This window comes from Dipodomys spectabilis, unplaced genomic scaffold (genome assembly GCF_019054845.1).
Source record: "Dipodomys spectabilis isolate Male_0828 unplaced genomic scaffold, ASM1905484v1 ptg000043l, whole genome shotgun sequence".
NCBI classification, from domain to species: Eukaryota; Metazoa; Chordata; class Mammalia; order Rodentia; family Heteromyidae; genus Dipodomys; species Dipodomys spectabilis.
Window position 1 is genome coordinate 9,423,713 of NW_024870720.1, and position 26,561 is coordinate 9,450,273.

General features: G+C 40.0%; 1 protein-coding gene across 5 annotated transcripts in view; it reads right to left on the reverse strand.

Annotated features, from left to right (window-relative positions):
• Positions 1 to 26,561, reverse strand: part of Atp8a1 (ATPase phospholipid transporting 8A1) — a 215,073-nt gene that overhangs the window by 70,319 nt on the left and 118,193 nt on the right. For all 5 annotated transcript variants that reach the window (XM_042678094.1, XM_042678098.1, XM_042678097.1 and 2 more), the window contains 2 exons: positions 22,261 to 22,399; positions 19,885 to 19,949 (listed from right to left, as the gene is read on the reverse strand). In XM_042678094.1, the coding sequence (XP_042534028.1) occupies positions 19,885 to 19,949; positions 22,261 to 22,399 (204 nt within the window). The remainder of the gene's footprint in view (positions 1 to 19,884; positions 19,950 to 22,260; positions 22,400 to 26,561) is intronic.

The window sequence follows — 26,561 nt, forward strand, 5'->3', positions numbered from 1 at the left end:
GGACAGAAGGGAACCTTACTGCATTGTTAGTGGGAGTGTAAACTTGTTCAACCACTTTGGAAAGCAGTATGGAGGTTCCTCACAAGACTCCACATAGAGCTCCCTTATGACCCAGCAATCCCATTTTTGGGCATTTACCCAAATGCTTACAAACAAGACTATACTAAAGCTACCAGCACAACTATGTTTATTGCAGTATTATTTACTATAGCTAAGATATGGAACCAATCCAGATGCCCCTCAGTAGATGAATGGATCAAGAAAATGTGGTATATATACACAATGGAATTCTATGCCTCCATCAGAAAGAATGACATCGCCCCATTTGTTAGGAAATGGAAAGGCTTGGAAAAAATTATATTAAGTGAAGTAAGCCAGGCCCAAAGAAACATAGGTCCCATGGTTTCCTTTATTTGCAATATCTAGTATATGTCTGAGTCAAGCAGAAAAGGTCAGATAAGTTGATATTAGGGAAATGAACCCTAAGAAATGTATTCAAATGTTTTTTTTCTTTCATGCGATTGTTTCTAACACATTTATAAGATTATTTCTTTGTTGCTTTGTATGTCCCTCCCCCACAGTATAACCCCTGCTTTCACTGTATTTGATGTTGGTATAATTTGTGGAGGGGAAGGGGAAAAACAAATCGTTTAAATTGGGATACAGGTGGAACCATTGCAACAAACTTTACAACTTTGGTGCGGGGTGGGGGGGGGGGTGGAGGTGAGGGGAGAAGAGACAGGGAGGATTGGATAGAGGGGTGGGAGGAGGCTGGGAAGGGATGGGAAGGGGAAACAAAGGAGGAGGCTACAATGCTTGATAAGAAATATACTCATTATCTTGCCCATGTAATTGTAACCCATCTGTACAGTATTTTCACAATAAAAAAAAAAGAAGTAGAGTACCTGTCGGATGGGTACAAAACGCTCAATTCAGACCCTAGTACTAGCTTGGGAATGGGGCTTAGTGGTACAGTGCTTGCCTAGCATGCACGAAGCCCTGGGTTTGATTCCTCAGTGCTACATACACAGAAAAAGCAAGAAGTGGTACCATGGCTCAAGTGGTAGAGTAGTGGCTTTGAGCAAAAAAAAGCTCAGGGACAGTGCCCAGGCTGAGTTCAAGCCCAAGGACTGGCAGACATATCCCACCCCCGCTAAACAAAACAAAACAAAAAAAAATCCCCTAGTACTGCTAAATAAAATATATGTGGGAGTCGTTGGTTTTTTGTTTTTTTGTTTTTGGTGCTGTGCTTCTACTGGGCCTTGAACTACTCTATTTTTGGCTTTTTCCTGGTTAACTGGAGATAGGAATCTCTCAGATTTGTCTTCTCTGGCTGGTTTCAAACCAGGGTTCTCAGATGTCAGTCTTCTGAGTAGATAGGATTATAATTGTGAGCTACCAGCTAATGTGGGAAAATTTAAAGGTGTTCCTGTACTTGTGTACATATGTAGTTCATCTGTAAGTTCTAGAATCACACAGACTATGTTGTGCTGTAAAGTAAGATTGCCAGATATCCAGTACTGGCATTTCACTCAATTGTTTCCCATTCTGTTTACCCACAGTGACACAAAGGACCAAATTTCTTTGCAAGATTTTCCATTTACACTTTACTTCAAAGGGGGACAATCAGCCGTTTCATTTCTAAGCGTTCTCTTTCTGGCTGCAGGTCTTTGCAAGAGGAATGAATAAAAGAAGGTGGAGAAAAAAAAGCCAAATTCTGCCAATACAACTTATTAGTGGCCATCTACAGTGTGTTAACCTTGGAATGTCTTAAAAGCAAATTCACAATGGAGGGGGTAACAATGTTCAAGAGGAAGTGTACTCATTACCTCACTCATGTAACTGTAACCCTCTGTATAGTAGCTTTACAATAAAATAAAATTAAAAAAAAAAAAAAAAGAAAATAACAATGAAATCACTAAGAATGTTTTAAAGGGAAACAGGAAATAAGTACTAATAGAGCAAATTAATTTGACCAAAATATACTATATGCATGTATGAAAATATCACAGTGAAACCCAATTGTATAATTTGTTAATAAAAATTAAATTAAAAATGTAATCAAAAAAAAAAAAAGCAAATTCAAATAGGTTAGATGGAAAAATAAGTCAATGAACTGATCAAAACAAAACCGTATTTTGCATGCTACGTTGGGTCTAGAGCCATATGCAGACATGCAGCTTTGAAGTTGACACCATGAGCATAGGTTTGACTTTGACATCCTGCAGGGGATCAACAAGCTGCCTCCTAAGTGGCAAAACCCATCCCGGAGTTAAACCTCTGTGCCAGCTCATCTTCTCAAGCCTGTTGTCCTCTCAAGGCAGAAAAATGAACTGAACTTCAGCAGCATCAGGCACAGAAAGTTCTAGGCAGATGCTCATCCTATTCCTATTCCTTCTATTTTCCCTGAGGCCCTATCATGTGTCTCTCCTCTCCTCTCCTCTCCTCTGTCAAACAGAGTTCTCTTTTTAAAACATCTATCACGTCTCTCCTTGCTCTACAATCTTTCCTGGGATCCCTAGAGCTGACATGGTATGAAGTCCAGATTTCTTACCACATCTTCTGAAGTTTCCCGGCAATGGAAACCTGACTACCTCTCACCACTGCCTCCTTCACAACCCTCACCACTGAAAGAGCCCTTCCTCCAGAGTAAGCCTACCCACCCAGCTCCCACGTGTGCTTTACGCAGCCTGGTGCAACTCAGCCTGTGCCAGCAAACCCTCAGCTCCTTGAGGGGAGAGACCACCAATAACCTGTTCCCAGGAAGCAAGTGAATGCCTGCAATTACACATGCTCAGGAAACAGTTATTGAATGAAAGCCTCGATAAGTTCTGATTTCATTTTCTTGGCAGCCTTCCATTTCCCTTTTATTTTCACTGAGAGAGAGAGAGAGAGAGAGAGAGAGACAGACAGACAGACAGACAGACAGACAGATACAGACACAGAGACAGAGAGAGAGAGACAGAGAGAGAGACAGAGAGACAGAGAGAGAGACACACACAGACACAGAGACAAAAAGAAAGAGAGAGGGAGGGAGGAAGAAAGGGAAGGCTAAAGGGAGGGAGAGGGAAAGAAGAAAAAGAAAGACAGAATGAGAGAGAGAGATATGAATAGTCTTCCCTCCTTGTTCTAATTTCCTAGGAAACAACCCCAAACTATCATATAGACAGACCAACTGCACATGAGACTACACCTCTGATTTTTATTTTAAAAGCTATTGTTCAAGTGATTTCAGGGCCGAAAACCTGAAAGGGAAACTGAGAAGGACTCCCAGGAAGATTTCTGCGATCAGATACAAAACAAGACAGAATGAAGTTAACCCCAGCACTGTGGAAGGTCCTCATTAACCAAGCTGTGGGAGCAGTGCCCCTCCTCCTCCCTTCTCAGGCATTCTCCAACACCTTAAAAGCTGACAAAAACTCTTATTTGTGGCATCAGTACTCCTGGGTTTCCTTGGTGACTATCACAGATCTTCAGCCAATCAAGAGGTGTCAGGAGATGTAACAAGTAACATTCTGGGGAGGTGAGTGAAAATCTTTCCACAGTGAATGCTTGTCGCCCACCTAGGGTGCAAGCTCACACCCCCTGAAAAGCTGCGAACATGTTCTTGTTTTAGTTCAATAGTCTTCTGTTAGAAGGAGCTCTGTTGTTGGCTGTGTACTGCAAGTTACAAGTTTTTGGGGGTTTTTGTAATCCTTACTTACTGCTGGGAATATTTAAAATTCTTTTATTTATGAAAGTTGCTTGCTTTTCCTTCTAAGCTCAGAGCTGTACTTTCTGGCTGGATGGTGTTGGAGCCTATCTCCTGTAGCCACAGATAAAAATTTATTACCATATTAGAGGCTGCTTTGTTTTCTCTTTGGCTACCGAAGGGGAAAATGTTTAAACATTTAAATTTACTGACTTGTGAACACGAAAATGTATAAATGAGCAGCTAAATGAGGAAGAGGATCAAAGACGGCGCTGCTCCGCACAATCTAAGCTCTTTTGCCACTGCTTTTTATTTGTGTACTGAGTAAAACAGGGGCATGAGACACACCTCAACGCTGGGGCAGTTGGGGAGCATGACAGAGCAGAGAGCAGGAGAAAGATCAAGGTTGTGATGACCAGCCAGATAGAGGAGGGAGCCACTGGGAAAGCAGAATTTGTGAGGCCCAATCTCAGCCAGCACCTCTCCCAGGACTCCAGCACCCAGCACAGTCCAGCGCTCACCAGAGGCCCTTTGCCTCTCCTGCTGTGCCTTCTGCCTCAGTGTTATCAATTACAACCTGTGAGCCACAACCAACACCACTTCCTGGTTCTAGGTCCTCGCAAAAGGAAACAGGCCATCTCTCCAGAAGGGCAGCTGATTCCAGTGCTCTTAGTTCTTAGACCTGCTGGGCTGGATGTTCACCCAGACCTGGGAGGTTTTGTTGTTCCTGGAGGCTACTCCAGACCTTTTTTTACCTTTCCTCATGATAGGAAATTGTCCTCTTCACTCAGTAAACATCTACTAGCCTTACTAAGAGCATTTATACATTCATACCAGAAAGTTGTCTCAACTTTTCTTTCTTGCCCTTAAAGCTTCCCTTCCCCTAATCTCCTCAGTTTTGAACTTTGCTTGCCTGTCTTCTCTTTACTCTCTAAATCTTTACTCTCCTGATGGGTGCTGTTCTGTGCTCTCTTTAAGCCTACAGCAAACAAATTGGTGCTGAATTGGTATTTGACCACTTGAGATACATCTCTAGCCCTGTTTTTTTTTTTTTTTTTTACAGGTTTCTTCTGAAGACAGAATTTCATTCTTCCCAGGCCTGCTTTGAATGTTGATCTTCCAGATCTCAGGCTCTGGAGTAGATGGGATACAGATGTGAGCCACCAACACCTGGATTAAAAATACTTTCACTTTTTGGATTCTCCACTCTTTTTTTGTTGTTGTTGTTGGTTTCTCCTTGTACAACACAGCATGATATATGACAGCTTATCTATTTGTATCTCTAGCTATATCCCTGTTTATATTTTGTTACTGAATGAGAATAAAGAATGAAATGTCCTGAAAGAATAAGTAATTATTAATGATCAGATAACACCTTGTGGGGAATTAAAATGTTTTTTTCTCACGGCACCACTCTGAAGAGACTGTTCTCTTCCTGTAAAAATGTTGTATAATCTTGGATACTCTGAACTGTAATAGAGAAAAAGTCAGCTTCCTCTTGTTATAAAGGAAATGGGGAACAAAGAGGTAAATATGTTCCAACATCCACTTCTACTTCACATAAGAGAAATTGCCTAGTGAACCTAACAGAATGAACAGCTAATGCTGGACACACAATGACTGGGCCAGCTTGTGCACCAGTTGACAAAAGGAAAACAAAAAATATTTACCAGGTTCAGAAGAAACATTTCTGAAAAAGAAAAGGGGGGCAGGAGAAGAGAGAAGTGAGAGGAGGAGTGGTGTGGTAGGGAAAGAGAGAGAAAGAGAGAGGGGAGAGCTGAAAGAGTGAGAGACACAAAGAGAGAGAACGAGACAGACAGACAGATGGACAATTATGCTGGTCAGAATTCCTCACAGCAATCACTGACAAGGGGCTTTCCTGAAGTCTCACTTGAATTTAGCAAAACAGATAGATAACATGTTCACAAAACACTCTCCGATAAAATAAGAACAAGCAATACAATGGCAATCTTAAGAAATTTAAGAATAGCTTAAGAAATCCAAGACTGGCAGTTGGGGCAATCCTTTTCAATACTTTTACATGACCTGCAACAAGGAAGCACTGGATAAAAATTACAGAGAACATCCTGGACAATGAAATCGGATACCGTTTTGTCGTGAAATAAACCGGAAGCCCTGATTTGTTTGGAAAGTATCACAGTACGAAACTTGTCATTTTCATTCTGGCAAGACTTCCCTTGGAACAGCCTGAAGAACCTCGAGGCTAGATCTGCAGACCATGTCAGACCACCTAAGAACTATGTTTGTGATGGCCCAGAATGTAATGCCACAGAGGGCACCTGCATACAAACGACCCTCTGCAGTGTCTAGCCTTTCTGCTTTCAATGTTTTTGAAAAAAATTCCTTTGTGGGGGGCGGTTACAGGAAAAGACAGTTTTACTTAGGAATAAATCCAAGGAACACCCCAGTTGAGAATGTGGAAAGGTCCCTAAGGAAAGGCAAAGAACAGTAGTTGGTGGAGGGTTCACAGAGCAGCCATGAGGTGGAGATTGTAGGTAAATAGTCTACTAGACAAGATGAGGGGACTGGGTGTACGCCTTGCCCTGGGACTGCAGTTACTCACTTGCTGTGACAGGAAATAATACGTGAACACTCATCACTGGCCCAGAGGGTGTCAATCAGCCAGGCAAACCTCAAATAAAAAATATTGAAAGCAATAAAGCGTATCCATTCTTATTTATCAAGGCATTATTTTGGAGTTTGGGTCCCAATAAAAGTAAGAACTCAGCTTTTATTCTTATCCCTAGGCATCTATTAACTTGTGCACATCAAACGATGCAATTATATTATGAGGAGGGTTCTATTCTCAGATAGTAAAAACTCATATATTGAAATTCTGAATAGTATTTAGCAACATAGTCTGTCATGGGATGAAATGTGTGTGCTCTCCTACCCCACCCCAATTCATATGTCAAAAACCGAACCCCCTAAGATGAGGTAATCATCACCCATGGGATGTAGATTTCATGAAGGGGATTAATGCCTTTATAAACAGATACTAGAAGGGCCCCTTCCCTTCAGCCATATAAACACGCACAAGGCACTCAATAAGCCAGGAAGCAGGCACTCAAGATATTTCAAAACACTTGCCACCTTGATGTGGGGACCTCCAGCCTCCAGAACTCAAGAAATGTCTGTGGTTGAAGCCACCCAGTCTATGGTATTTTTGTTACAACAGATGGATTGAACTAAAAACAATTTTGTTGCTCTTGGATTTGTTCTTTTTCTTTATGAATAAGATAGACGAGAAGAGAATGGGGGCTAATGATGGATTGTTTTTGGAAAATGTTCAATTTTCATCTTTGTCAGGAGGGACTGAAGTTTATGAGGACTATGCTTCTTATTATGGCATCAGTAACACAGGTTTCTTTCCTTAGAAGGCAAAAATGCAACCTAGTGTTACAACCTCCTGCGAGAATGTTGTTGAACCAAGGTGGAGACTCTGCTAAAACAGGACAACTGTCTGAAGGCTGAGCCACTAGGAAAGGACTTTTTTGACCTTGTTGGTCAGCATGGAGAGGGTTCTCTATGCAGAACCTATACAAGGGAGATGTAAGAAAATAGAGGCTGGCCTGTGGAGGCTCATGTCATGCTTCTGGGACCACTGGCGGCAAGCAAAACAAACAAAATGATGCTACAAACAAACAAACAAGGAAACTGGTGGCATGTAAGACAAACACAATGGGGATACTACATCATAAGGAACTTGGTTCTAGAATTTGATCCTCAGAACTCAAGGTGTTTCTCAACTTCAATTGGGAGTATAAAACACAGCAAAGATAAGGCAATCAAACATTTTTTGAAAAGGATTGTTATTTTGTACAAAAAAGTCCTTAATGAAAAAAAATTCAATAAGAAATAAGGAATAGGTTCAGTCACTAACTTGAGGCTCCAAAAACTAAATCTGTTTTCGATTACATTAGGTACCCACACAGGCTCAGAGTTCAAAAAGGATCATGTCATATTTGTGGAAAAAAGGATTCTGAGAAAGTTCACTTCTTGACTGATAAACTTTTCTGTCAGCCATATGTATTCCAATCTAATTGCTCCTCCGTTTTCATATCTTTTCCATTACTACCTCAAAAAGTTTTCTTGCTCTTTCCTTAGGCAGGGTGGCTGACTCCTCTCAATCAATTTTTCTCCTTTGTAAGAAGACTACTATTTCATAGAGAGAGTATAGGGATGAAATGTGCTGACTCCTTTACTTGAGAATAAAAGATTCTGCCTAGTACTTGGCACATGATTGGTATGCAAGTAAGACTAGTTCTTTTCCCTCCTCTGGTAGTAAGTCCAACAGAGGTAGCGGCACAGAGGAAGACAAACTATGTATTGTCAAGCAATGCACATCAGTAAAAATCCAGATGGCATATTAATGGGATCACTTTATATTTTCTTATGATATCTCCTAATGACAATTTGACTACTAATATTCAATTCTACAAGCCATTTTTAGTAAGTAAAACAATATCTAGAAGCCAATCTGTCCTTCAGTTCTAAGAATGAGAGCATTATCTCTTCTTAGATGGCAACATATCTCTTGGTACATGGTGATAGGACATTAATTGTTGTCTCATGTGTTAAGACTCATGTGAAAAGTTTTGTTTTTTGTTTTTACTGTTTAGTTTTTTCATAGATGGCCATATCAATATGGTCATTTATGATCATAAATGATAATAAAGAAAACTATATATAGAGTTTGTTTTGCCACTATTTTCTTTAGCTCCACATCAAGATAATCTTCTCGCACTGATTATTCTTAAAGCAGAGAAATATATTTTATCTGTAGGTGGGAGGGACTTCAGTTTGATATGGATTTGCTTTTAAAAACCTACAGTTAATTTAAAATGTCTGATAAGAGGACATATAAAAGAAGCTTACACATACTGTACTCGCTGTTTTGGTGGCATATGGCTCCACCTCATAATCATTTGATACATGACATTTATAACTAAATGATGTCCCATTCTTTCTCTAGTTTTGCATCCTCTAAATTTTCACACATTTATGCTATGAATTAACAGAGCATTCCAAGAGCATTCTTAATACATTATGACCATATCAGGTGTGGACAGTGTTAGCACATTCTTAAAGAGTGAGTTATGACTCCCACAATAACAACCTGGGCAAACTATTAGTTATTACTTATTTTCCTACAATGTGTTACTTCTTCATTGGAACAGTGGACTTTCCACATACTCCTACACAATACTTACATCAGCTGCTCTCCCAGCTACTGTGGGCAGCAGGAAAAGAACATGTATTTAAGAGTAGAGAGGAACTTTATTTACATATAGCTTGTTCATTTGGTCTGTATTCACCCAAGATTACTAGCTCCCTCACACAGGTTTTGATCAAAAATCTTTGGTACTCCTAAATTCCTTATACGAAACTAGAACATAATGATTTAAAAACATATGGAGAGAGAGCCAAACCAATATAATTTTTTTCCAAAATGGGTACGGGCAGACAGAAGGTGAAGTCATTAAAAAACACATGGTCAGAGAGGCCCTCCAAAACAGATTAGTGGAAAATAGCCAAACAAATGCATTTAGCCAATATATAATGCTAAAGATGATGGGAGAGCAAACGAGACAAAAAAATAAATCTATACTTTGTTGGGACATAGATATGGGTTTTCCAGAATTAGGGGAGAGATGGGGTGCTATAATTGAGGAAGTAGTCCAATCTGCCAGAAAGGCCATGCTATGTGGAAAAGGTCACAGGTCACAAAATGAAGCAGGTAAGAAGAGGAAGTTGTAGCACTGGGCAAATTGCTCTTGGCCTCTGAGCAAGGACTGGGGATTTGGAATTATGATAGGTTCCATCAGGCAAATAATTCCTATGAAGCATCTAGTCTCACTTAGAGTACAACAGAGAGGAAGACAGAGACCTGTAAAATCTGTGTCCAGTCTGTCTTTCAGCATTAGACTTGCTTTGCTGCAGACTCCCAAATCCAGGGAAAGGAAGGAAGAATGAGGTAGAGGATATCATTATATAATTTAAATAGTTTTGTGGATAAAAGGTGGTTTTTTTTTTTGTTTTTTTTTTTAAAACCAAAGCCCTCATGGTAATTATTTTAAACCGCCACTGAAAGCCTCCTAAACACTTATTTGGAACTTGGTATTAAATATTCTCCAGTGGCGGGTGTGATTCAAGTGTGAAAGGAAGGCAGCATTCTTGGAGGAACTGGGTTGGCAGACATCCAGTCACTTGTAGGTCAGGTCTCACTCAGTCACGAAGAGGTTGCTCACAATATACAACTGGTTTTGAGAAAATAAGCAAATTACCAAATCAATGGTGCCTTCGAGAAAATTGTTCCTGGGATAAATGTTATTAATGATTTGAAGTAATTAATGCAGGTGTACTGAAAAAAGTATTATTGGCCAGGTTTTCTCAGTACAGAGGCCAAATGTGCTCAGTTTCCATTATTTCATGTGTACATGCAATAAAATCCATGCACAGTTGTATCCATAAATTCTGAGACTGTCGGATGCCCAGATGTGCCCCTTTCTAGCAGAGTATCATTCTTTCAGCTGCTCTGCAGCCTTGGTGATAATCAGAAAAGGAAAAGGGTGAGTTAGTGAAAATACGTTGTTAAGTTTGATATAGAAATGCTGTTCAGTGGCTACGCTACTTAGTGTTCCCTACAATGCCATTTCTTGAGGTTGACTCATTCTATCACAAAAGAAGTTGTACTGATTTTGGGCTGGGAAGGTGGCTCAGCGGTAGAGTGCTTGCCTTGCACGCCTGAGGCCTTGGGTTCGATTCCTCAGCACCACATATGCAAAAAGAAAAAAGCCGGAAGTGGTGCTGTGGCTCAAGTGGTAGAGCGCTAGCCTTGAGCTGAAGAGCTGAGGGACAGCGCCCAGGCCCAGAGTTCAGGCCCCATGACCGGACCCCCCCCCCCCCCCAAAAAAAAAAAAAAAAAGAAAAAAGAAGCTCTACTGGTTTTAAAACAATGAAAACAGCCAGGTAAAAGCAGAGCTCTGGACCTGGAGCCAACAAGATGGGAGTTTAAGATTACATGGCTCCATGGCTACATGAACTCAAAGGCTCCATCTGTAACGGGACAAATAGCTCTATGGGAATGGAGAATCACGTGTGCCTATGTGCCTCATAGGTTTTTTAAATAGATGGCAGTGCTGGGTTTTTACAGTTTGTGTCAAAGGTATGGAGCAGGAGAGCATGTGACAAAGGCAGAAGGCATGGCTCACTCCCCTCAGAAATGTCAACAAGCTTTTAGGGAGAACAGGAGGAGGGCAGACTGGTTAGAAAGCACTTACATGTAATTCTAGGTCTCAGGGAAGAGTTCAGATGTTTAGCCAAAATGAGGTAGAGAATATTCAGGCTTGAGGGAGGAAGAATTTCTTGAAACAGAAACACTCTGAACTTGTGAACAATTTCACTTTGGATCCTGCCCCCTGGAGGGATTCGCTACTTTGTGTTTACAAGAGGGAACACATTTAGGTCTGTGAGACCAAACAATGAGTTTCATGTGACTTCTTCTGCCACATATATTTGGCTTGCAGCAGAAAGGGAAATAGATGATTTCTTCAAATGCTTTCACATTTGCTAATGCTTCCACTTTAAAAAAAAGCAATTTAATTCGTTCAGAGGTAAGAAAGTTACCTTCCCTGAAGCCTGTTTGGTGCCAGCAATCTTCCTATCATGTGAGCATTACTGAAAAGTATCTTTGCTTCTGAGAGAGAAACATGAACACTTTAGAAATTTAACTAAGCCCTTAATATTTCAAGCCCCAAAGCTGCCACAGTTTTTTGCTAATGGTAAGAGAAAATCCAATGGTTGAAGCACAAGTACTTCAAGTGGAAAATTCAGGAGTGGTTTAAAACCTGTCTAAACTATTTCTCAAAGCAATACAAAATGTATTGTATTAGACCCAGGGGACATATCAAAACAGAACCTGAAGTAGCCCACATTTTCTTTTCTTTTTTTTCTCTTTTCTTTTTTTCCCCCCTCTTTTCTTTTCTGGAGTCAAGTCAGTTACTTGCTTATTCTGGATGTCTTTCAGAAGCCATTCAACAGTGGCTGGTTCCCAAAACAGTGAGGTTTGTCTGCATAAAACATATAAGTTGAACTTAAAAGGGTACAGATGACAACTTCAACATTTATGTCCCGAATGTCTTATAAGTTAGAGTAGAAATTTACATGGTGTTACAAAGTAAAATCCAGCTCGAAAAAAATTTTTTTTTAGCAATTCCATAAAGGGTTTTCTTTTACTATGGTGTTGAAAATTATATATTTTAATGCTTGTTAACGCAATGTCCAATGTGGCCAACCCATTCATTTTTTCTGTAAAATATATCACTGAAGGGAAATAATGGTATCCATAATCAAGTGTATGGCTGGTCTAAGGCCATATTCTCAAATGAAATGGAGAAATGCAATTAGCTTAAGAGCAGGGCTGCTGTTTAAAGTCATCTCTTACAAATACTGGCCATGAAGAACTCTCAAACAGCACTGCTCATGGGCATGTTCACACTTCTCATTTTTCTTTCTACATGCCAGCCACTGCTCCTAGCTCAACAGGTACAGCTTTAATTCTTACGTCACCTTAAAGGGGTGTATATGTTCTTTATGCTTGTTTGGTAACTGTGGCAGCTGGGGTCAAGAAAGGTTCATTTATTACTACAGAATCAAATAATGAGCTATGTCTCTCTAGTAACCTACCTGTGTTGGGTCAAGATACTTTCTGACTTCTCACTTGTAAAAAGAGGCATAATAGTATCTGCCTATTCCTATTTCCAAGTGTAAATACCATTGTTCTTGGTTAGTCTTTAGACCAGCACAAAGTAGAAAGCACTTTGTAAATGGAAGCTTCTGATTCTATTCTCATTAGAATAGCAATGCACAGCACCTAGGCCAAAGGGGCACAGTGCCCTTCTCATATGAAGTCAGAAAGTTCCATTTTCCTGGGGAGAGATGGTGCAGTTTCCCCACTTCTGATTTGTGATATATATATATATATATATATATATATATATATATATATTAATATATATATATATATATATATATATCCACAGCAGCACGGCCAGTCTAGAAAAGTCACAGTCCGTATCACCTGGACTCCTTAGGAGTTAAACATGGAACACTGACAGTCTTTGATTCAGCAGGGAAAAATTATTCTCTAGATATTACTTTTGTTGATTCAATAAATGTAGAGTGAATATTTCTCCCTCCTTGCTTTCCCATCCCCTCCCCCAAAGCCAGTCAGTAGAAAGAAGGAAACAGAACAGTAATTAGACTTAAAATCTAACTGTATCTCGAGGGAGAAATTCCACAAGTCCTCTCATAAAAAAAGATGCTTAGGGCATGTGAGACTGAGATGCAGAGTATACCATAGGGGACTCAGGAAAGATGGTTTTGGCACTTTTAAAACATTTTTGGTCCTTTAAGTCACACAGCTGAGTTAATGGCTTAAGAAATGATAGTCCCTCATACGTCACTTAAAAGATAAAACAGTGACGAAACCCCGAGCTATCTCAATGCAAAACATCTCCAGTACTGTTTCTATCATGTAGACGGTTAGATCAAACCAATAGGAAAAAAAAATGACACATGTAGTTGGCTGGAAGTACTTCCAGAGATTCAGAGCTTGGAATGCATGAGATACTTGGATAATTATACAACGGCCCAGTATGTACTATCTTAGGTCATTTTAAAGAGATTTTAATTAGAAATTGGGAGTTATAGACAGGTCACAGCATGAGATTCCTTAGTTCTTAGCTCACAGTTTAAATGCATACAGTTTTTAACAAATTGACTTTGAACAACTTAGTTTAGGACAAACTGAAAGATTGAAATTCTTGCTCTGCAGATCTGAGAGAGTTGTCTCAGATAAAGAGCATAATCAGAATTCCTCATGAAGTGGTTCAAAGTACTGTGACAAAAAATTATATAAACCACTTGGCACTGCTGGCTCACGTCCGTAATCCTAGGTATTTCAGAGGCTGAGATCTTACGATCATGGTTTGAACCAGTCCAAGCAGGAATGTGCATGAGACTTTTAAAACCCAGAACTGGAGCTGTGTCTCAAGTAGCAGAGTGAGAGCCTTGTGTAAAAAATTTCAGGAACAGCATGCAGGCTCAGAGTTCAAGCCCTAGGATAGGTACACACACACATGCACATGTACATACACACGTACACACAAATTATACAAAGCATCTAAAACAATTTTTAAGTAAATACCTAAAGGATTTTTTGACCAACTTTTAGATGATTCCCTTTCCTTTCCTTTCCCTTCCCTTTTGTTTCCTTCCCTCCCTTCCTCCCTCCCTCTCTTCCTTTTCTATTTTGCAATACTGGGGTTTGAACTCAGGGCTTTGCATTACTAGGTAAACGCTCTTTCACTTCAACCATATCTCCAGCCCATAGATGATTATTTATTTATTCATTTAAATTTCTTGTAGGTCATGGGGCTTGAACTCAAGTCCTGGGCACTATCCCTGAGCTCTTCACTCAAGGCTAGTGCTCTACTACTTGAGCCATAGAGCTGCTTCTGGTTTCTAGTGGTTAACTGGAGATAAGAGTCTCACAGACTTTCTTGCCTGGGCTATCTTCAAATTGCAATCCTCAGATCTCAGCCTCTTGATTAGCAAGAATTACAGGTGTAAGCCACCGGCGATTCTTTTTGTTTTTTTTTTTGGTCTGGTCGTGGGGCCTGAACTCTGGGCCTGGGCGTTGTCCCTCAGCTCTTTAGCTCAAGGCTAGCACTCTACCACTTGAGCCACAGTGCCACTTCTGGCTTTTTTCTTTTTGTTTATGTGGTGCTAAGGAATCGAACCCAGGGCCTCATGCATGCAAGGCAAGCTCTCTACCACTGAGCCACCTTCCCAACCCCCGGCGATTCTTAATGATAATTTTTCTCAGTTGAAATTCTTATTTTCTAAGAACGAGACTTTCTGCCTAAGAAATGTTGATTGACACTGATACCATGCTACAAGAGCCTTTTGGGTGAGGACAGTCAGTACGCAATATCCTGGCAGTACCCAGGAAGGAGGCAAAGAAAGACTGTGGGAAGAAATGGAGGCAAGAAACCTTCAGCTTCCCACGTCAGCTCTGTAGAGTGGGACTCCTATATGTGAGACTCCTGTATGTACCCTCAACAGCAGTTGGTTTTATGCATCTATTTAAAGGTTTAAAAATTGCTCAACAGTTTTTTTCCCCAAGAAGTATAATCACTTGAGACTTAAAAGATGCTACTAGCAAGCCCAGGATTTTTTTTTTTTTTTGTAATGGTTTCATTTTATGAGAGACAAAGACTTCCATTAGTAGGATCACTAGGAGGAAATCTTGCCTCCCTTCCTTTCTGATCCCCTCTCCTCCCTCGAAACAGTCTTGCTATGCAGCCCAAGACGGCCTCAAACTCATAATCTTGCCTCAGTCTCCTGAGTGCTGAGATTACATGCATGAACTACCACACCTGGCTAGGAAAAGGGTTTACTATGTGAATTTTTAAGAAGTTCAAATACCGTATTTTATTAAGGGGAAATATAAGAAAAAGAGACTCAGCTTTTAATTTTTAACAGTATTTGGTTAAAAAAGTTGAACAGCTCTTAACAATAGATATAGTGGATATACACGTATGCATATTCATATACATAAAGGCAATCTATAGCAATGACTTGCCACCTTAGGAAGAAGATTAAAAGATGGAAAACAAATATATGTTTCATAATGAAAATGTTCACCACACAAAGCAAGCTACAAACTATTGGAATACTACTCTTTCTTTAAAAAAAATTATTATCAAGGTGATGTACAGAGGGGTTGCAGTTACATATGTAAGGTAATGTTTACATTTCTTGTTGAACTTGTTAGCCCATCCCTCATTTTTCTCCCACGTTCCCCCTCCTGCCTGAATCCTCCTGGAATACTATTCTTTCTACAAATGTTCATGACATCTCATTTATATATGGGCTATGCACTTGTATCATACCAATTAGTGTTTTGCCATACCAAAGGTGGCATTCACTTTATAGGCAGTAAAACTTTGGCTTAGAGAAGTTGATTTTAATTTGTTGAGGGTCCCACAGTCAGCCTGGGGCTGAACTATGGTCTTAACCACTAAGCTATTTCAGAGAATAATTTCAATGTACTCATTAAAATTGTCACTTAACAAAACATACACCCATAATTTATTTCCTGAGACATTATGTTCCTAAGTTTATTGCTTGTTAATTATTCTTTGTGTTCATGCAGTGATAATCCTGTATTTTCTTACTATCTACCAGTACAATCTGAACACAGACAGGATGCATTCTTTTGTTTAGCAATGAAGAAAACAAATAATGATTTACCTACAGGCGTTCTAGCAGTTTTTGTGATTTGCCTGAAATCTCAGCTGTGGATTTTATGACACAAGATTGGATAGCACAATGCAAAGTGATGTTTCTTTTCCTGCTGAGAAACAGATGACTGTACCCCAGTAGGTCTAACCCTAAAAAGCTGGATTTGTAAAGTTACCACTTAGCTCCCAGGGAGAAGAAACCTTCCTCAGACTGCTGGGCTCGAAGGCTTGGTGGTTGGGGTCTGGACAAATTAGTGTGAAACCAGAGAAACACAGTGTGGTGCTTCGTCTCCCAAACTGCTGTTTGAATGTATCAGGACACTTTTAACCACCTTACTTTAAAAATAGCAGGTAGGATGAGTTACCACCAAATATAAAACCGATATACAACTTTTAAAAAGGGAAACCCTTAATTTAAATTTATGTAGTGACTCACTTCTGAAATATTTATAGCATATTTACTGTGTCCTAGACAATTTGTGGTGCCTGGGGAAAGAATGATGAACAAAAGCAGACAGGCACGGTCGCTATTTCTGATGAAATTGTGCATTCAGAGGTGGGAACACACTACCTTTGTGGTGTTTATTAACTGATTTTTACTACCTTAGGGTCTCAAATGAGAATAAATGTGACTGTCAACCACACACTAACACAGCCTGTGTAATTTTTTTTATATTTGACTTTTCAGATTACTATTTACACTAAGATACTGAAAACATTTAAGAACACATATATCTATGAATTAGAGAGAAAAATATGGATTAGACTAAAAGAAAAAGAAGCCATGTTGCCACACTGTAGGTAAAGGCATAAATTGAGGTGAATAGGTGCCCTGTCAAATCACCAGGGCTCAACACCACTGGTCCAATCTCTGATTTCCTTGAAGTGTTGGGAAAGCTGTGTTACTGACAACAGCATGAAGGCCACCAGGGAGATGGGACTATTTCCATATAGTTTTCACAGTGCAGTGAACAAGTGTAAGCTAGTTCTGTAACCACTCTCAAGGGCCATGTGGAATAAGTCTCTGAACCCCTTTCATACATGACATTTCCCCTACTGATCCTGGTCCCTTCACCTGGTCCACACTTCCCTATCCCTCCAAACTTCCTACGTACAATCATCCTGATACATCATACCTCTTATGCACCAACTATGGAACTGCTCTTCTTCTTCTGCAGGCATATTCTCGAATGGCCCAGTTTGCTATGGGTTGGCCTGAGATCACCTTTTCAGTTCTAACTCTTTGTTCTTTCTTTATAGGTACCTTGTCATTATCCTAGTGCAGTTTAAAAGAATCAGGTATCTTTACACATACTAGCAAGTACAGAACTTTTAATAAGATCCACTGTGCTATCATTATTTTAGCAATAATGGATATGCATATCACATCCCTTAGGTACAGCACCACACCCAAGGATAAACATAAGACTCTGGAACAAATGGCCATCCCTAGAGAGGCAACTCTGGAGCTCAGGTCTTTAGGTGGGAGATCCACTTTCTACCATATGTAATTTTCCCTCTTTGCAACTTAAATTGGACAGTAGGTGCTTAGATTTACTTAAGCACATATGCCTTGGATTTACTTGTGAGAATTTTCTATGAGTCTCCCTTCCTTACTTTCTCACTTCTATGTAACTTGATTTCACTTTCTTCAGAAGCATATGCCTTAAACCTCGCAGTTGTCCCATAGTGAATAATCTTGCCTTGTTTACATATCAGTTTTATACTGTTATTTGTAGACATTATTGCTTCCCTTATGATGTGTAAGCTTTTAGAAAGCTTTTCTGCCTGGGCGGTCTTAGTCATAATTTTGGCTGTAATAGCTGAAAATTCATACATGTGAGGGTGGAGAATGGAGACAACTGAAAGCTACAATGCCATTTAGTATTTTGCTCTCAGTGCCTGGCACAGAGCCTGTTGAGTAAACAAGAAGTATGTCTACTCACTGGTGGAATTTCTGTTTCCAGCTTGTGTTTTTAGGATTATGGTTTTGATTCACAATAGCGCTTGTTCAATAATTAAAGGCATAAACAATTTTGACAGCTGCAAAACCATCTACCATTCTTTAAGTTACAAAGTTGCTCAATGATTTCCAAGAAAGGGGAAAAGAAAGTATCAGAGGACTGTTTTGAGGATGAAGTAAGAGATCACCATTCTAATGAAAAAAATCTGAAGTCAAACAATTATTACAGAGAATTTCCATTCCATCGCTAACTTCTAAACATGTTCTTCAGCCCCTTCATCCCCAACCCTTCTGCATAGCTAGCCCTTCAGCTTCACCCACAGCCCTAATTATCAGGCTTGCTCCACTCTGCGTCACAATGGTTATTTCAAGCACTTGCATAATCATCACCTCTCCTGCTCTGTCTTCCACCTTCCATCACAGTCACCTTGACTTTAGAGTATCAAGAGGTCATCTGACCTACACATTATATTGTTAACTTCTGTTTTATACCTGTATTCCTGGTAAGTTTTTATCCTTTTTCCAAATTGACAGCAAGTGATTATAGCAATAAAAACAGCATCCTAAGAATTCATATTTTTTCTCTCCAGAAGTTAGAACATTAAAACAAAACACATCAAAAACGAAACAATAGATCTTCCTTCTTAGATTATTTTTTTCTTTTTAAGTTTTGGACTTTGAACTCAGGGCCTCACACTTTCTACGTGAGATATTAAAGTAATACAACTACCTGAGCCACTCGGCCAATCTCTCCCCCTCCTCCTGTTCCTTCCTTCCTTTCTTTCTTCCTTCCTTCCTCCCTTCCTTCCTTTTCTTTTGGGTCTTATGCTTGTTTGACTGGTGTTATTCCATTTAAGCCATGTCTCCAATCTTGATTTTTGCTAGTTGTTTTGAAGATGGGCTGGACTCAAACTGAGTCTTCCAGATCTCAGCCTCCTGAATAGCTAGGATCACAGGTATAAGCCACTGGTGCCTGGCTCAATCCCTTTTTGCATTCATTACTTTCCAGTAAGGATCTTGCTTTTTTCTTGGGTCAGACTGGACTGAAATCCTCCTATTTATGCTACCTTTGTCACTGACAAAGTGACAGTGACAGCTGTATACCATTGAATCTAGCCACTGAGCTTTAGCCATAGGGTAGGATAGTAGGTGCGTGCTACCATGCCCAGCTATAGACTGAGATGACGTCTTAAAAACATTTATGCTTGGGCTGGCCTTGAAGTATGATCCCTTGATCTCTACCCCCAAAGTAGCTAGAATTACATGCTCAAGCCAGCGAGGAATGGCTATTTTGTACTATTCAACAGCGTTGTTAAGGAGAGGGGGCCTTATGTTTGTGCTGCTTGCTTGCTCAGCAGGCACTCTTTCACTTGAGCCATGTCTCCAGTCCCTCTTTATGCTGGCTATTTTTGGAGATGGAACCTAGCAGATATCTTCTGCCTGAATCTCAGTCTCCAAAGTAGCTAAGATTACAGGAATGAGTCACTAGTGTTGACTGTTTCCAAAATTTAAAAAGAAGCAATACATATAAAGCAGATATACAATGCTTAATCTGCAAAATAGAAAACCCAGATAGGAACAAGCCCCAGTCAGCCAGCAATATCTACCCAGGGGTGAGGGATGGGGAGGAGAGGTTGGTCTAACAGGGTGTTTAGGGGTGGGGGGTGGGGGTCTTCACAAGGAGATTTCTAAAGGAGCTTTTCCATCTTACAATATTAAGGAGATCTCTGGCCATTTCTTTTAGCCTTCACAGATACAAAGTTTTCATCAAGTTACATCAAAGTGTGAAAATAGTGTGACAGTAAAACAATGTATTCCCACATGTATGTGAACACAGAATAAAATAATATAAGGTAGTTAAGTTGGCACAGATGGTTTTGAGAAACAATGTTACTTACATCAAGGGAGCCTTCATTGATGACGATCATTCCCATGTTCTTCCTCAGCAGTTTGCAGGAATGCCCTGAGTACACAGAGGAAATTGAGGATATAATTAATGTTTCCAGGGAAGTGAGATATTAAAGTAATGATACTATCAAAACATCTAAAAAGGATTTATTTTTTTAAAAAGGGAGTAATGGTTTTTCTAGGTTTACAAGAAGTTAAAAATGAAATCCTTGCCGGGCGCTGGTGGCTCACGCCTGTAATCCTAGCTACTCAGGAGGCTGAGATCTGAGGATCGTGGTTCAAAGCCAGCCTGGGCAGGAGAGACCGTGAGACTCCTATCTCCAATAAACCACCAGAAAACCGGAAGTGGTGCTGTAGCTCAAGTGGTAGGACGCTCGCCTTGAGCTGAAGAACTGAGGGACAGTGCCCAGGCCCAGAGTTCAAGCCCCACGACCGACCAAAAAAAAAAAAAAATGAAATCCTTGCCTGGGCACTGGTGGCTCAAGCCTGGATTTTAGCTACTCAGGATGCTGAGATCTGAAAGTTGTGGTTCAAAGCCATCTCAAGCAGCAAAGTCCATGAGACTCTTATCTTCAATTAATCGTCAAAAGGCCAGAAGTAGAGCTGTAGCTCATGTGGTAGAGCACTAAGCCTTGAACAAAAAAACCCCTCAGGGACAGCATTCAGGCCATGAGTTCAAGCCTCATTACACACACACACACACACACACACACACACACACACACACACACACACACACCATAAAATTCTCTTAATTGCTACAAGAGATAAGATACAGGGAGTTTTTTTTGTTTTTTGTTTTTTGGCAGGAGAGGAGGGAGCTGTGTTCAAAACACTACAGAAGAGACCGTGGTAAGGATTCTCACTGATTTAAAGGTACCAAATGTATATGGACATCCTTCCTAATGGCCAACAGCAAGTGCTAAAGAAACCAATGGCTTTCCAAATCACCGTGGAAGAGGAGAGGATGGCTACCCCTTGCATCCAGGTTCCTGGCCACTTCTCTCTAGGGACACTGCAGCATCTCTCCCTGCCTGTCTTCTTTTGCAATGGTAAACTGACTATCGCAAACCTCCCCTTTCCTACATCCATCTCTGCCTGTAATGCCAGCTTGCTACAGTGGAATGTGGTTGGAGAAAAACAGGGAACCCTACCAAGTCCATTTGTGATCTCATTCCATTGCATGGTTTGGAATATTCTCTCTCTCTGTCTCTCCTCTCTCTCTTCTTGTGGTCTCATGTTGTAGACAATTTTTCTTTTTGTATACTGTTGGTACCACAACATTGACTACTCATTTTCTTTTTAGTAAGACCTCTGTTATGGACTGAATTGTGTCTCCCTGCCCCCAAATTCACATGTTGAAGCCAGAACTCCAATGAGACTATGTTTAGACACAGGACCCATGAGGAGGTACATAGGATCATAAGGGTGAGGCCTCCTATTGTCTGAATAGTTATGCTTCTCCAAAATTCATATACTGGAATATAACTACCAATGTGATGATAATAAGAGGTGGGACCTTTGGGAGGTTATTGGGTCACAAAGGTTGAGCCAATCATGAAGGAGACCAGTGTCCTTCAAAAGGACACCAAAGAGATGTGTGAAGCAGACACTGGATCTGTTGAGGTTTTGACTCTGGATTTTCCAGCCTCTAGAACTATGAGATGTAATTTCTGTTGTTTCTAAGCCCCTGGGTTTAGGGTATTTTTGTTATAGTCTTGCAAAGGGACTAAAGCAGGGCTCAGAAGTAATAGGACTAGCATCTTTATAAGACAGAGAGGGGTACAAATGCTAGAAGAAAGGCCAGGTGAAGACCTAATGAGCAAGTAACTTCTGCAAACGAGGATAGGCAGCCTCAGCAGAGAGCTATACTTCAGGAACCTTGGCTTTGGATTTTCAATCTCCTGAGCCGTGAGAGAGAAATATCTGTTAAAAGCCACCCAGTCTATGATAATCTGTAACAGAAACTTAAACTGAATCACCTGAAGTCTTTTAAAAAATTTGGGAGTTGAGCAAGTAGCATGAAGGCAAACTGGCCAACTTTATTTCTTAACTTAGAAACAAGTGTTAGTCACCCAGCAGTGATAGTGCAGAAGCATTGCCAGAGCTCCAGTCACCAAGGGAGGAAGGACGGGGTAGGTGGAGATACAAAGGTGAGAGGTCTGTGCTGCTGCAGGAGATAAAGCTGGGCTGCACAGAGATCGCTTCCCTTTCAAAGGCGCCACAAGGACACTGAGTGAGAAGCCTAATAACCTTACAGATCCGGAAAAATCTTTCCAATCTCAAAATGTCTCTAATCCATTTTACTAAAATGTACCAACCTGTTAAAAAGCACCCAGATTTAAAACTTGAATCAGGCGGATTACCTATGTTAATGGCAGTTTCTTGCTTGTCCCCTGTAAGGATCCAGATTTTGATGCCCGCTTTCATTAGTGTCTCTATGGTTTCAGGTACTTGATCTTGTAATTTATCTTCAATGGCTGTAGCTCCAAGTAGCTGCAGATTCTGGAGAAAATGAATGAGAAAAATGTTAAGAAAACCAGTTTTAGGTTGTGTAAGAGCAAAAACCAAAGGATGTATTTGTTTCAAAATTACAGGCATAACAGTAATTCATGGATTTTGGTATAAATTCCAACTATCCCACTGAGTTTTTGCTCTTAAAGACTCTTGATTTTCATCCAATAATTCTGGCATGAGAGTGAGAGTCTCTGAAGTTGTCTAACTTTACCTCTCCCTAAGGTTGATTGCTTCCCCAAACATAGCCCCTGCCCCCCACAGATGGAAATAAAAAGTCAATTGAAAAGAAGCAGACAGCTACTAAGAAAAACAAAACAGTGGAAGATTAACACAATGAAGAAGCAATTTCATTCACTTAAGTGTAAAGATAATATGCAAATATTATTAACTATTACTTTTGATATACAATGTCAGGAAATGTACATACGGGATACAATTAGAAATATGAGGAAGACAGCAAAAACCAAAATGATAGTATTCATCTGTCAAAGAAAAAATAAATAAGGTAGACACTCGTAGCTCATTAATGTAATCTTAGCTATCCATGAAAAGGCTGAGATCTGAGGATCTCCCAGGCAGAAAAGCCCATGAAACTCTTATCTCCAGTTAACCATTAAAAAACCAGAAGCAGAGCTGTGGCTCAAGTGGCTGAACACTAGCATTGATCAAAAAACTCATGAGTTCAAGTCCCAGGACCAGAAAAAATAAAAGGAGTGTTTTTCCCATTGTTGAACAACTGCATGTTAGAAGTCCAGGCTATCACAAATCCCTCATTCATTAAATAGGATCTTTCATGTAAGACCAAATACAGCCAATACTTCAGAGATACTCTAGAGGTACTTCTAGAGATCAAAATAAACACAATGGAAAAAAATCACATCAATTTTTTGTTTTCCCAGCGAATATAAAACATGTTTATACTATATATAGTATATGTGTACATAATATACTATACATAGTATATAGTATACATACCATATATAATGTATGTATATATAATGTATGTATATACATATATATATTATAGTTCATGCTATACTATATAGTATGTAGCAATACTATACTTAAAAAACCAACATAAGTAAAAAAAGTAATTTGTGAGGCCAGGAACAGTAGCATATACTTGTAATATTAGCTATTCAGGATGTAGAAAATGTATGATCATGGTTTGGTACAATTTAGGGCAAAAGCAAGCAAGAACTTATCTCAAAAACAAGCTGTAATTCCAGTCATGGTGTAAAGATGGCCGGCCTGCGCAAAAGCTTGACACCCTAAAGTTAACAGGACTTGAGGTTGGCTCAGATGGTAGACCATTTGCTTAGCAAGTGACAGGTCCTGAGCTCAATCCCTAGTACTACCAAAAAAAGTAATTTGCTGCTAAGAAATGCTAATAGTTATCTGTGCCTTTAGCAAGTTATAATGCTTCTGCTGGTGAAGGGTCTTGCTTTGATGTTAATGATTGTGCCAGTTTCATAACAGAAGACAACAACGAAATCCACAGGGAATGAAATTTTCTTTCATGAAACATTTTCTCTGCAAAAGATGCTGCAATTTGACAGTATTCTATTCACAATAGAAGTTCTTTCAAAACTGAAGTCAATCATTCACTCTTGGTATTGTAGCTTGAACTCAGGGCCTTACGCTTGCTAGTCAAGTGCTCTACCACTTAAGCTATATCTCTAACCATTATTTTTTGCTTGGTTATTTTCAAGGCAAGGCCTCATTTCATGCCAAGACCTGCCTGGACTGTAATCCTCCTACTTGTGTTTCCCTGTGTCACTGGGATGAAATCATGTACCACTGCATCCAACCATTATGCTAGCTGGAAAAACAGGCATGTGTTACTGTGCCCAGGCATTGGTTGAGATGGAGTAATAGAAACTTCTTTGTGCTTCAGCTGGCTTTGAACTGGAATCTCTATTTCTGAAGCTAGGATGACAGGCTTGAGGCATCCTACCCTGGTGGAGAAAATCCTTTCAAAATGTACCATTGCCAGCAGGGTGGCGGTGGTTCATACCTGTAATGCTAGCTACTAAGGAGGCTGAGATCTGAGGATCATGGTTCAAAGCCAGCTGAGAAAGGAAAGTCCTTCAGCCTCATTTCCAATAAACTACTCAGAAAAGGTCAGAAGTGGCATTGTGGCACTAGTGGTAGAACACTAGTCTTGAGTAGAAGCGGCTCAGGGACAGCCCCCAGACCCTGACTTCAAGCCCCAGGACCAGCAACAAAACAAAACCAAAACCAAAAGAAAACTCTACTACTGCCCTATGAACTAAGTTTCTTGTCATATTCTAAATACTGTGCTGGAATTTCAACGATGTTCAGAGCATCTTTATCAGGAAGAGATTCCATTTCAAGAAACAGCTTTCTTTGTTCACTCTTAAGAAAGTACTCCTGGAGTCTTTAACTTCTATTTCCTGTATGGGGAGCAGGAAATGTTTCTCTCCTTTTCTATTTCTCCCCACTTTAATCCTGCTATAGTTTTTTTTCTTAAAAAAAATTAAGAAACAACTCCCTATCCATTAAAGAGTTATCATGAGATTGCAGTAGTTCTTCAAGTCTTCAGGCTCCAGCTCTGATTGTGGTTCATTTGCTATGTCTATCATGTCTGTTTTACTTCTCACTCAAAGTCATCTATGAAAGTTAGAATCCACCTCTTTTAAGCCCCTGTTAATATTTTTGTCTGCTATGAACCACAAATGTTAATGCCATCGAGAATGACAAATTGTTTTCAATTTACTTTGCCTAGATAGACCCATGAGAGAACCACACTGCCTACACAGCTAGAGCCTCCAGGAAAGAACTTATTAAATAATACCACTTGGAAGTAGAAATCATGCTTTATTCCATGGACTGAAGAATGGATATTATGTTACCAGGCATGAACTTGTAATTCTTGTTTTTGTCTATCAGAACTCTTGAGTGACCAGGTACACTATCAATAAACAATAATATTTCAAAAGGAATCTTTCTTTTCCCTCTTCTGGGCTGTAGAACCCAGTAATATGCCTCAAATATTCAGGAAGCTACATTACAAATAGATATAACATACAGGCTTTGTTATTCCAGTTATGGAGCATGGGCAGAGTTACAGAGAAGATTTCATGTAATAGTTAAAGGGCTCTAGGATTTTCAGAATGCCAAATGAGCATACTTAATGTTCCTGGCTGATTCAGTCCCCTCTGAAGATTCAGTCTGCCATTTGAAATCAGATATTGACTTCTCCTTTCTGGCTATGAAAGTGCTAGTGGGCATTTTCTTTGGTCTCCAGGAGTATCTATTGCTAGTGTAGCCACATTCACCAGTGATCTCCCCATACCTTCCTGACCACCTGCTGTAGGGGTCTACAGCAGCACCTGCTGCCTCCTCGCCCCCCGCACTTCCATGTGATGGAGATGCCCTCTTTCCTTACGCCCCATGAGCAATGAACAACTTAAGTCAGTTTGGACTTCTCTTCCACAGATCTCTCTGACCCCTTTCAGTCTTTGCAGCACTGAAGAGGGTTCAGGCCTTGTTCTGAATTAGGCTTTGGCTTAAGACAATGCTATGTCTGGTCTGATCTTCTATCCCTACCACTAAGACTTTTCCATATCAACAACAGGACTGTCTTGCTTTCCTATCATTTGTGAGTTCACTGGATCGGCACTTCAAACTTCCTTAGGTAACTCTTCCTTTGCATTCACAACTTGGCTGTGTGGTGCCAGAGCCCTCACCCCTTCCAGTTGGTCTTGGCCTTAACTTCACTATGGAATCATCTCCGGCTTTTGAGTTTAAATGAGAAACTCTACTTTTCACTTAAATACATGGGGGTTATAATAGAGTGCAGTTTCAATACTACTGTATCCCAGAGAATGGGAGCATAGATTACAGGGGGAAGCGAGATGGAGAACAGCTAAGTTGTGAGACAATCAGAATACACACATTTATTAAATCCATTGCTTTATATGGGTGAGGTCCTGACACCTCCACACAATTATAATAATGAACATCACTGACCACAGATCACAAATGTAATTTTGGTGCAGCAAAGTTTGAAATACTACAAAAATACTTAAGATATAACATGAAGCCATGAAGTGCACCCACCATTAGAAAAATGGCAATACCACATTTGATCTACATGTGTAGGATTTAGGCCTGTACCAATTAA